Below are 12,787 nucleotides of genomic sequence, written 5' to 3'. Positions count from 1 at the left end.
GTTTGTCGTACGAGGGATGTTGAGGGGACTTGATGGGGAGGTTGCTGGGAGGAAGTTTACCTCTGTTAGGGGGAATTGAAAGTCGGGGACATGGTTTCAGAATAAGGATTGCCCATTTGAGACAGAAATGAGAAGGAATTCCTTCTCTTGGAGTCTTTGGAGTTCTGTACCCCAGTGCAGGCTGAGTTACTGAATATATTCAAGGCCAAAATCAGCAGATTTTTGGTCTGTTGGGGACTGTGGGGATCAGACAGGAAGATGGACCTGAGGTCGGGGTCAGAGTAGCCACAATCTTACTGAGAGCTGAGCATCCGAGGGACCGAATCCCCTTCTTATTGCTAACATTCTGAAGTCAGCTGTAAAGCAAAGCATCAGATAATATCCAGGCCCAGACATGGTCACAGCCCACATGGTGAGCTGCAAGGACAGGTTTTGCTGACTCTTGCCAATGTCATTTTGTGTGGATTAGTGTGAGTCAGAACTGGCATCGAGCAATGAGACTGAGCCTCAGTGAGGTTGAAGCCGCTGACTACCATCCAGCTGTTTTTGTTGCAGCTCCTTCTGGAGCACAGTCTCTGTGGGAAAAGGTCTATTGAATCAACAGCAGGGAAATGGTCACTTGGTCGAACCAGACTCTTCTGCCACCATGCTACTTGCAATCTCCTCCCACTCCTCATCATTCAAGCCAATCGTGTTTGTGAATGCAATGTACGGGTGAACCAATTGGATTGTTACCCCACTTTTATTTAATGTTTCACCTGTATATCACTGGCAAGGCTGGCATTCATTTTCCTGTGGACATTTCAAAGGTTCATCTACATTGTAGACCAGGCTGCAGTGTGAACCATCTGCAAAATGCACTGCTGTTACTCACCCAGGCTCTCTCGACAGCACCTCCCAAACCTGTGACCTCTCCCAGCAAGAATGACAGGGGGCAGCAGGTGCCACTTGCTGATTCCCCTCCAAGTCACACATCATCCAGATTTGGAAGGTACATCACTAGTCCTTCATTATCACAGGGTCTAAATCCTGGAACTCCCTTCCCAACAGCAGTGCAGGAGCACCTTCACAGAAGGTTCAAGAACGCAGCCCACCACCACCTTCTCCAGGGCAGTTAGGGATGGACAATAAATGATGACTTTGCCAGACACACCCACATTCCATAAATAAAAGAAATATGAGAATGATGGAGTTACTATTCTGTAGGGCATCGGTGATCCATGTGGAATTTTATAATATTCAGTTCCTCTGGGGTCTCTTTCTGTAATATACATAAATGATCTGGATGAAAATGTAGGTGGTCTGATTGGTAAGTTTGCAGATGCCATGAAAATTGGTGGATTTGTGGATAGTGAGGAAGGTTGTCAAATGATAAGACAGGATATAGATCAGTTGGAAATTTGGGCAGAGAAATGGCAGATAGAGTTTAATCTGGACAAGTGTGAGGTGTTGCATTTTGGGAGGTCAAATGCAAGAGGAAACGATACAGTAAATGGCAGGACCCTTAAGACAGGGATCTTGGGGTGCAAGTCCATAGCTCTCTGAAAGAGGCATCACACAAGTAGATAAGGTGGTAAAGAAGGCATATGGCATGCTTGCCTTTATCTGTTAGGGCATTGAGTATAAAAGTCAGAAATTCACGTTGCAGCTGTATAAAACTTTGGAGTATTGTGTGCAGTTCTGGAGGCTTTGGAGTGGGTACAGAAGATGTTCACCAGGATGCTTGGATTAGAGAGCATCAGCTATAAGGAAAGGTTGGACAAACTTGGATTGGTTTCACTGCTAGAGGGCATAGCTTTAAGGTTGAGAGGGAAAATCTTTAAAGGAGATTTGTGAAGCAAGGTTTTTCTCACACAGAGAGTGGTAGGTGCCTGGAATGAGCTGCTGGGGAGATGGTAGAAGTAGGCAGAATAGTGACAGTTAAGAGGCATTTAGACAGACAACATGAAGAGGCAGGGAATAGAGGAATACAAGCCACGTGCAGGCAAATGGTGTTAGTTAGAATGGCATCATGGTTGGCACAGACATAGTGGGCCAAAGGGCCTGTTCTTTCGCTGTACTGTTCTATGTCCTATGTTCTTTGTATTCTAATGGTTTTATGGCCACCAGTACTGTGCCCAGATTTATCTAATTAATTGAATTTAAATTCCCCAGTTGACATGGTGGGATTCGTGTCTCCATATCATTAGTCCAGGCCTCTAGATGAAGAGCTCAGGGACAGACCCACTCTTCCATCATACTGCTGGTTTCTACCATCCTGGTGCTTGAGGCTAATTGTTAATTATTTATGTAATCAGTAGTCATAGGAGGAACCTCCAGTCTTTTCTTGTTTATATAGAACAACTGATACTCTAGTACTGCAGGTCACTAATGGTGATCTGTTCAGTCTTTGATTGGCTTATGTACTGAGCAGTTTAAATTTGGGGCTTTCCAACTTCTCCAGTCACGTGTTCATCAAAAAAGTGCAGATGCCAGAAATCTGAGATGAAAACAGGAAGTGCTGGAGGTACTCAGCAGGTCGGGCAGCATCTGTGAAACAAAGTTAACCTTTATGACTTGAAACATTGACTCTGTTTCTCCCTCCATAGATGCTGCTTGATCTGCTGAGTGCTTTCAGCATTGTCTATTTTTATTACATAAGATAATGGAATTGGGATTTCCAGAAGAGAAATTTGTCTTCCTGTGTTGGTGAGAGAGAAGGATTACACCAGAGGGTGGTGAATATGTGGAATTTTTTGCCACAGGGGGCTGTGGAGGCCAAGTCATTGGGTGTACTAAAGGCAGAGATTGATAGTTTCTTGATTGGTAAAGAGGTCAAGGGTTACGGGGAGAAGGCAGGAGAATGGGGTTGAAAATATATCAGCTATGATTGAATGGTGGAGCAGACTCAGTGGGCTGAATGGCCTAATTTTGCTCCTATATCTTGTGGTCTTATATCTGTGTTAATCAAGATCTAATTATAACCGTAGCATGGGTAGCATGTGAAATTAAAGCTCAGATGGTATAAATTTCACCCTTTTCTGTGAAAGAGCTCATCTGCTTTTTATGTTACTTTCTGCCTTTAACACTGTGCTTCTATTTTGCAGTTGGCGGTATGGCTCACATTAAGAGACCGGCCACCGATTCGAGTGAGGAGCCAGCGCAGAAGAGGCTGACCCCTGAGACCAAGCCAAAACACCCCAAGAATACACGGACTGCCAACAATGAGCCAACGCCCCACGCTGCGCCAACCTGTCGCGTCGCCTCGGTGGTGAGTGGGTGTTTCAGTCACGTGGTTAATCTGGAAGCTAGACGGTACCTTCACTTAACTTGCCAGATGAAGGCACTTTGCTTTGGAGGCAGCACACTTGAAACTTCTCAATGCATTGTGCAAGTGGGGTCCACTGAACAGAGGACTGGAGAAGAGAGCTTCATGAGAGGATGTTGGGCTTGTTCTTCTTGGAGAAGTCTTGGGGGAGACTTAAGACAAATGTTGAAAATTGGTAATTGGTTTATTATTGTCACATGTACTGAGATACAGTGAAAAGCTTTTGTTTGCATGCCATCCAGATAGATCATTCCATACATAAATACGTTGAGGTAGTACAAAAGGAAAAAAAAAATAGAATGCTGAATATAGTGTTACCGTTACAGAGAACATGCAGTGCAGGTAGACAAGAAAGTGCAAGGGGCATGACAAGGTAGATTGAAAGATCAAGAGTTCATCTTTATTGTATAAGACGTCCATTCAAGAGCCTTATAACTGAGGGGTAGAAGCTGTCTTTTGGCCTGGTGGTATGTGTTCTCAAGCTTTTTGTATCTTCTGCCCGATGGGAAGGGTCTTTGATTATGTTGGCTGCTTTCCCGAGGCAGCGGGAAGTGTAGACAGAATTAATGGAAGGGATGCTAGTCTTCTTAGTAGATTGAGCTGCATTCATAACCCTCTGCAATATCTTGCAGTCTCGAGCAGAGCAGTTGCCATACAAGCTATGATGCATCCGGATCTGTGTATCTGTAAAAATTGGTGAGGGTCATCGGGGACACTGACTGCTGCAGATAGAATGTCAGGAGAAACTGTTTCTAGCAGCTGATGGGACGGTAACCACAGGACAGAGGATCAAGGTGATTGGCAATGGAGATGACATGTGGGAAGCAAAATCAATGGCTGAATGGATGTTAATGAGTGGTGGAAGTTCATACTTTTCAAAAAGCACTTGAATAAATAAATGAAGGAATGTATTTGTAGTGCAGTGGGGAAAGAGCGGGAGGTTGGGGTTAATTGGATAGTTCTTTTAAAGGCCAGCATAGAAATGTTAGGCTGAATGGACTCATTTGGTATTCTACTGCTTGATTCCATTGGCTGTTCAGACAAGGTGCATTTCTTTATAAAGGCAGCAGTGTCAGACTGAACCACCTGGGCAAATGAAAGTCCCGGGCAAGGGCCAGGGCTGTGCTGAGTTTGTATTTCTCAATCTGGTTGAGAGAGAGTGTCCCCAGAGTATGTGCGAAGGTGCTTGATCAGAGAAAAAGGTCACCCACGAGCTCTGCCCTTGTTTGCTGTGCTGTGGTAGGTGTGGGTTGATGGTGGGATTGTGTGTGGTTCAGAACATACAAGAATGCACTGAATGGTGGACCAGACCCCAGAAGTTAAATAGCTTACTCCTGGTCCTGTAGACTCGACACTCTCCCTAGGTGGATAACCTGTTGACACTCACTCTGGCAATATGATCATTCCACTGAGCAATCAGAGTGCTTACAGTAAAACTTTTTTCAGGGATTCAGGTTTCTGGTAGATTTGCCTTGTCTACAGTTCCCACTGCGTCGGGAAAGTAGCCAACGTAATCAAGGACCCTTCCCACCTCGGTCATTCTCTCTTTTCCCCCTTCCCATTGGGCTGAAGATACAAAAGCTTGTGAACATGTACCACCAGGCTGAAGGGCAACTTCTGTCCTTCTGAATGGACCTCTTACACACTGAAGATGAACTCTTGATCTCTCAGTCTACCTCGTCATGGCCCTTGCACTTTATTTTTCTACCTGCACTGCACTTTCTCTGTAACTGTAACACTATATTCTGCATTCTGTTTTCCTTTTTGTACCACCTCGATGTACTTATGTGTGGAACGATCTGTCTGGATGGCTTGCAAACAAAAGCTTTTCACTGTATCTCCGGACATATGACATGAATAAACCATATACCAATTACCCATCAGCTACCCACATATCCTTTGCCACTGATGTGGATGACTTGGTGGAACAGAGACAGGTGGAAGCTTCACCTAGATACTGACTATACCAAGTGCTTTTGTGATGTCACATGCTAAATGTAGTTGAGGAAATTCCATTTTGTCTTATCCCTTGCCATCAACCTTTTCTTAAATGACTCTATGGCTTTCAGTTTCACTTCCCTCCCACTATTGCCACAGTGTTCTGCTCTGCTATCAAGACCTGCTGAGAGGTAATTGACCCGAAACGTTAATCTCTCCCAGATCAGCTGAGGGTTTCCAGCATTTTCTGTTTCTCTTTCCATTCCATCCTCTGCACGAATTTCCTACAATCTCCTTTAGCTGGCAACTGGATTTTCAGCATGACCTCTCTCCAAGCTGTTAGTTCTCTGGCTGTGCTTATGTGAGAAATTTAAACCACGCACTGAGCAGTTCTTTTTAAGGTCAACCAGTTCCCATTCTCTGTGTGGTGAGACTATTAACCTCTGGGCAGTCAAACTGTTGGCACTCAGTGGAGGGATCTTGTGACTGACTTTTGAAGAAATGAATGCACAATGTGTACATTTCCCCTCTCTTTAGAACAAAGTTCCAGCTCGTGATACAGGAGACTCATCAAGCAAATCAGGGACCCTGTCCAGTAGCTGTGCCATCTGCAAAAAAACTGTTCTGTTGGTTCAACGGTACTTAGTCGATGGAAAACTTTATCACAGAAACTGCTTCAGGTAAGAAGTGGGCCCAGATCTGTTGCCTGTGTCATTAACTGCTCAGGCCCCAATCTCTGGGATTCACACCTTCCACCTCCCTGACTCTCTGTCCTTTGAAATGCACCCATAAATACTTTGATCATTTGTGCTTACATTAACTAGGTAAATACAAGGGTGGGAGTATGACAAAGTGTAGCACGGAGGTGAACAAATTGTAGAGGGCAGTGGTTGATTGGACCATGGTGAGAGATGGAACATCATAGAGTTATAGAGCAATACAGCAGGGATACAGGCCCTTCGGCCCAACCAGTCCGTGCTGACCATGGTGCCCACCCAGCTAGTCCCAATTTCCTGCAGTCGGTCCATATCCCTCTAAAGCCCTGCCCCTCCATGTACCTATCCAAGTGTTTCTTAAATGATACTATTGTACCTGTTTCAACCAGTTCCTCTGGCAGCTCATTCCATAAACTCACCACCCTCTGCGTGAAAAAGTTGCCCCTCAGGTCCCTTTTAAATCTTTCCCCTCTCACCCTAAATCCATGCCCCCTGTGTTTAGACTCCCCTACCCTGGGGAAAAGACTGTCACCATCCACATTACCTATGTCTTTCATAATTCGAAACACTTGTATAAGGGGTCGCCCCTCATTCTCCTACATTCCAAGGAATAAATACATAGCCTGGCCAACCCCTCCTGTTAACTCAGGCCCCTCTAGTCCTGGCAACATCCTCGTAAATCTTCTCTGCACTCTTTCCAATTTAACCACGTCTTTCCTATAACAGGGTGACCAAAACTATCCACAGTACTCACGCAGCCTCACCAACAACTTATACAATTGCAATATAACGTTGCAACTCCCTTATTCAGTGCCCTGACTGATGAAGGCCAGCATGCTAAATGTCTTTTTCACCACCCTGTCTACCTGTGATGCAGTTTTCAATGAACTGTGCAGTTGTATTTCTAGGTCCCTCTGTATCATTACACTCCCTAGTGCCCTACCATTCATAGTATAAGTCCTATGCTGGTTATACATTTTATTCTTTTTGTATTTCCAATGCAAGGCCAGCTGTGCATTTTAAGAATGGATAATGCCTCTAACATATACTTGGGGGGTAATTCTAACTTCCCAAAGGTGTTGCAGCCTCTATAGTGGTGGGAGGGTGTAACAGGATTATGGCAAATTTTACAGAGGTGATTTGCATTGTAGATGTGATGAAACAATTGATGGAAAACCAGAAGGGTTATATTCAATTTAAAAGGGTTCATTATACCATTACGAAAAATAGTGCCTTTGAAATGCAGTGGCCATTTTTGATATATATAGTGCTCTGTTGACACGCAGTAGGCTGCTTCAAAAAGTAACATGACAATGAGTAGCCAGGTTGTTCCTCGTGTTGCTGACTGAGCAGTAAGTTTTAGTCAAAGCATGGGAGCAGGATTAGTCTCAGATCAAGTGTGGGCCATGGTCTGCCATCTCATCCAGTGCACCACACTTGTTTATGGGTTGGCGTAAACTCTGCGCTCTCAGAGTGGGGCTTGAACCATGGCTTCTGATTCACAGCATGAAGGTAATATGAAGCCAAGGCCTCTCACCTTTGCATGTGGGACTAGGGCAGTGGGCTAAGCATTATCCTTTGTCCTTGGGGGCACCATTTCAAGTCAGCCCATTGTGATCGCCTCCTCTGCTGGTTCTGAGAGAACTACATCTCATTGTTGTAGTCTCTCTGCTCTTGAAGAGGAGACATATAAGGGCAGAGGGAGTGGAGACTTTCCACACCAGCATCTTTCAAACGTCTTTCTTAATGGTGGCTTTCCCTCTACCATCATTGAAAGGACTCTCCACCTTATCTCATCTATTCCCTGCACTACAGCTCTCACCCTCTCCTCCCAGTCAGAACAGGTATAGAACTCCTTTTGTCTTTATCTTCCACCAAACAACCTTGACATTCAACAGATTAACATTCTTTGTAATTTCTGCCACCTTCAATGGGATTCCACCAAGTGAGCACCTCCCCTTCCAGCATTCTAAAGTAACCATTTCCTTCATGATTCCCTGGTCCAATTTTCCATCTTCACCAACCAGTACTTTTCTCACATCACAGTCCTATTCAAATGCAGGAGGTGCAACACCTGCCCTTTCACCTCATCCCTTCCTTCCCCCAAATAGACCTTCCAGATGAAGCAGCAATTCACTTACACTTCTGCCAATCTAGTCCACTGCATTCAGTGTGCACCATGTGATCTCTTCTACACTGGAGAAACTAAACACAGGTTGGGTGCTTGCTTTCAGAGCACCTGCGTTCTGTCTGCAAGGATGACCCCAAGCTTCCAGTTGCTTGAAACTTTAATTCTCTCCCATTCCCTTCCTGATCGCTGTCTTCAGCCTCCTACATTGTTCCAATAACGCCCAATGTAAGTTCAATGAACAGATCCATTCTCCATCTAGACACATTGCAAACCCTGGGACAATTTTGAATCCAACAATTTCGGATCACCACCCATTTTTTTTGCTAGATATTTCAGTTTCACTTTGTTCTTTTGTTTCCTTTCTCTTCTGTCTCTAACTGCTGGCTGTTAAAGTAATTGTTACTTTTAGTCTCCACCCTATCACAGAAATTCCCTCTTGTTCTCTTCACCCTTGGCAACTTAAAACACACTTGTTTCTCAGTTTTCTGGTTCTGATGAAATCACCTGAAACATTTACTCTGTTTCTCTCTCCACTGATGCTGCCTGACCTGCTGTGTATTTTCTGTGTTTTTTTGGGTGCAATTCCTTGCTCCAGTTTCAGAATGAGTGGGAAAACGTGCAACACCTTCAGTAGAGCTCAGGGTGTTGTTAAACACTTCTTTAATAACACTTTGAGCTCTACTGAATCTAGCCCCTTGTTCAGTTAGAATGTGGTTGATGTGCATCATAACTCCATCTACTTACCTTGTTCCAGTATCCATTGAATCCACATTTAACATTCTTTGAGTGTGTCCTGTCCCAATACTAGGATGGACTCATTAGACATGGTGGCACAGTGGTGTATAGGTGAATGGGAAGAAGTCAACATTGATTCCAGACTGCATTAAGTTTCAAATATGGGCAAAACAGCTGCAAAAAATCCGTAAAACTATAAATAATAAAATTATTTTAAAAAATCACTTAACACATTTCACTGATGTAAGTTAGTTGTATTAATTAAAATAACTTACATTAATTAAAATAATTTATATTAATTAAAATAGAGTTTAATAAAAGTGAACCATTTATCCTCATTTACCTTTCTAATCCCATCCAAATCAGGAGATTTGTGAATTGCCCCTAGATTCAATGATGGGTCCAGGGACAGAGTATGTGATCAGGTAGCCTGCATCTGATCTCCAGTGTGTTCTGTAATGCCACACTGCAGCTTGCAGGCGCAGGAAGTCTTGAATGCTGTTGCCTGCACTACAGAACTGCCCGCCAGCCATTAACGCCATCCAGCCCAATCAAACTAATTGCAAAGGTTAATGGAATGCTGGTCCTTATATCTCCAGTACAAGGAGGCAGAAGTTATATTGCAGCTGTACAAAGCTGTGGCAAAACCCTATATGGATACTGTGGATAGTCATCAGGAAGAAGCCGTAGTTGTGGAGAGTATTTCTGTGATTTAGTGTGCAGTGTGAAGGTTTGAAAAGCACTGGTGCATGCAATGGGCATTGATTACCAGAATGATACCTGTTCCAAGGGTTACATTTCAAAGAGAAATTGTATCAATCGGGGTTGCACCCCTGAGATGTAGAAGGTTAAAGGGTGATTTGATCAATGCCTTCAAGGTATTAAGAGGAACTGCTGGGGTGAATGAAGAGATGTGCAGACAGGAAATTGGGAAACATTTTCAGACAGAGAGGTTGGTGGAAATTTGGAGTCAGCCTGCCAATCGATACTGCGACAGCTGTGAATTTCAGGCTGACTTTGAACATATCGATGAAGGAAATTGGGTAAAAGCTGTACTGATCCCACTAAATAGTAGGGCAGGCTGGGGGTTTTGTGGCCACCCCTGTTCCAGAGTTCCTAATGCCTTTGCCTCTTAAATAAACTGCAAGCTTTTATATTTTCAATTGTGTCTCCCACCGCAACAGGTTTCTGGTGAGTGTGTTCCTTCCCGTGATGGAGTGCTTCAAAATGGCACAGCCCTGATCATTAGGTGATGTTCCATTGTTTTAGACCCTCCAACCCCTGCCCTCACCACCAAATGAAGGGGCAGTTAGTCTCTGGTGGAGCAGTACTGAGGGAACTGCACTGTGGAGGGGCAGTACTGAGGGAACTGCACTGTTGGAATACTGTGGCATACTGAGGGGATTGCCCTGCCAATTCCCATAGGTTGGGGTGGGAGATGAAACACTTTGTGTAAACCAAACTGCTGGAGGAGCTCAGCAGATCGAGCTGCACCTGTGCGGGGAAAGGATCCGTCAATGTTTTGGGTCAAGACCCTGCATCAGGGCTGAGAGTGGAGAGGGGAGATGGCCAGTATAAAGAGGAGAGAGGGAGTGGTGAGACAGGAGTCAGTAGGTGATTGGTGGACTGAGGAGGGGTGAAGGATGATGGGCAGCTGGCAGTTACTTTGTGTACACCTGAACATTGACACTCCATTGACAGGGAGGTTGAACAATCCAAGAATAGAAGAAGAGCACCTGATATTCTGCCTGAGTTTTCTACAACCTGATGGCATGAACACTGAATTATCCAACTTCCAGTAAACTGCTGTCCCTCTGTCCCTTTTCTCTGTCCTCCTGATCTACCCAGTTCTTCCTACGCTCACCCCCAGCCCACATTACCCTGTTTCTTTACCCTCCCCCACCGTTCCCATCTGCCCTCCCCACCACCTCCCTCGCTTGGTTCCGTGCTCCACCTTCCTCTCCTGTCAGAGTCCATCACCTGCAGCCCTTTCTCACCTCCACCTCTCACCTCCCGGCCTCTGTCGCTATTTCCACTCTCCCCTCCTCCATCTGTTTATCACCCCTCCTCACCTGGATCCACCTGTCACCTGCCAGCTCTTGCTCCACCCCTCCCCATTTTTATACTGGCTATCTCCCCTCTATGTTTCAGTCCAGATGGAAAAGTCGAGTTTATTGCCACATGCACAAGTACAAGTATAGGTGCAATTAAAAACTTACTTGCAGCAGCACCACAGGCACATGGCATAAGATACACAACATTCATAAGAAAAGCATAAATTAAACATAAATTATACACAATTTTTACAAGAAAGAATATAATTAGAACAAAAAGAAAGGTAAAGTGGTCATAGTGTTGCTATATTGAGGTTGTGATTAGAATTGTGCAGGTTGGTTCAGGAGCTGAATGGTTGAAGGGAAGTAGCTGTTCTTGAACCCGGTGGTGTGGGACTTCAGGCTTCTGTACCTGTTGCCCAATAGTAGCTGCAAGAAGGTGGCATGTCCCAGATGTTGGGGGTCTTTGATGAAAGAAGTTGCCTTCCTTGAAGGGTGTCGACCCAAAATGTCAACTAGCCATTTCCTACCATAGGCGCTGCCTGACCCACTGAGTTCCTCCAGCATCCTGTGTGTTGCAAACAGCCGCAGAAGTTGTGTTCCCTCACTTACACTGTGTTCCCTCCCTCCTTGCCCCATCACCTCCTGCAGATGCGCGCAGTGTACCACGACGCTCATGGCCGGAGCCTACAAGGCAGGGCCTACACCTGGGACTTTTATCTGCATCAACCACTCAGCCAATGACCGGGAGAAGAGCAGCCACAACTACACCAGCCCCTCCCAGCCGCCGGGCAGCAGAACCAGTGAGCCGGCCCCAGCTATCCACAGGCCTGTGCTCAGCCACGTGAGTGGCTCTGCTGCAGTGACGCCCAACTCCAAGCAGCCTGAGTGCTCTCCGGCAGCTCCCAGGACAGGGACCGGTTTGACAGAAGGGACCCAGGCTGCAAAGCAACGCTTCCTGAGTTCAGTGACGCCAGAGAAGGGATCTCCAGTCAGCCCTCACCAGTCTCAGGATCCCATACGGGGGTTGCGGAGTCCGATAGAAACCATGACGCAGAGACCGTGGTCGCCTGGAAACCAGGAGCACGCCAGTGTGGTGGTGAAGAGTCCCACTCCAACCGTTGGACCAGGCGCCGGTGCAGACAAAGAGAAAGCCCGCGCCATCCTCCAGAAGAATTTGCCTTTAGACGACAACAACAACAATCGTAGCCAAGGCTCCACCTCAACCCCCTCATTGAGTGCAGAGAGGTCTCCGGGTAAGCAGCCCACCAGCTACCAGACCACTAAGTCAATAATGCTGAGCGTAAGCAGCTTGGAAAATGGCCAGGAAGGAGCCAGGTCCTCAGATCGATTCAAGAATAAGGAGTCAGGGCGAGAGCATCAGGCCAAGGATTCCAAATGGAGGCCTATCTCAAGTTACGAGCTGTCCCCAAGTCTTGCAGTCGGCAGAGGAGCTACCAATTCTGAGGCCGTGCACTCAGCGGCAACAAACCGGACACCACGGACTTCGTTGAACAGAGCCTCCAGCATGAATGAAGCAACGAGTCGCACACCAACCCCTGCCCAGAAGGCAAACACTAAAGGTTAGTTCTCCCTCCATTTAACCGAACTGGCAGTCCATCTCACTGTTGAAGCTGCTCCAGCACCTCTCCCTAACCCCTGGGGCCAGTCAGACACACTTGCAGAGCTTATCCTTGGTGTAGGTATTGGTTTATTTTGTCATATGTACTGAGATACAGTGAAAAACCTTTGTTTTGTGTGTATCCCAGACACATCATTCCGTACATAATTACATTGAGATGGTAAAAAGAAAACTGAATGCACATATCCTCAGTTTGCAAGCAGGATGAGTCAGAGGTGGACTGAAGGATTGAAGGAATTCTGGATTGATGGCATCTTTCAAAGT

At 45.7% G+C, this 12,787-nt stretch overlaps 1 protein-coding gene across 2 annotated transcripts in view; it reads left to right on the top strand.

The window, feature by feature from the left end:
- micall2a (mical-like 2a) overlaps positions 1-12,787 on the top strand; it is a 95,696-nt gene that overhangs the window by 40,809 nt on the left and 42,100 nt on the right. For both annotated transcript variants that reach the window (XM_052021796.1, XM_052021797.1), the window contains exons 4-6: positions 3,087-3,250; positions 5,783-5,925; positions 11,533-12,464. In XM_052021796.1, coding sequence (XP_051877756.1) covers positions 3,087-3,250; positions 5,783-5,925; positions 11,533-12,464 — 1,239 coding nt within the window. The remainder of the gene's footprint in view (positions 1-3,086; positions 3,251-5,782; positions 5,926-11,532; positions 12,465-12,787) is intronic.

This window comes from Pristis pectinata, chromosome 8 (assembly GCF_009764475.1).
Source record: "Pristis pectinata isolate sPriPec2 chromosome 8, sPriPec2.1.pri, whole genome shotgun sequence".
Lineage (NCBI taxonomy): Eukaryota > Metazoa > Chordata > Chondrichthyes > Rhinopristiformes > Pristidae > Pristis > Pristis pectinata.
The sequence above is the reverse complement of the archived record's forward strand: the minus strand, read 5'-3'. Positions and strand labels throughout refer to the sequence as shown.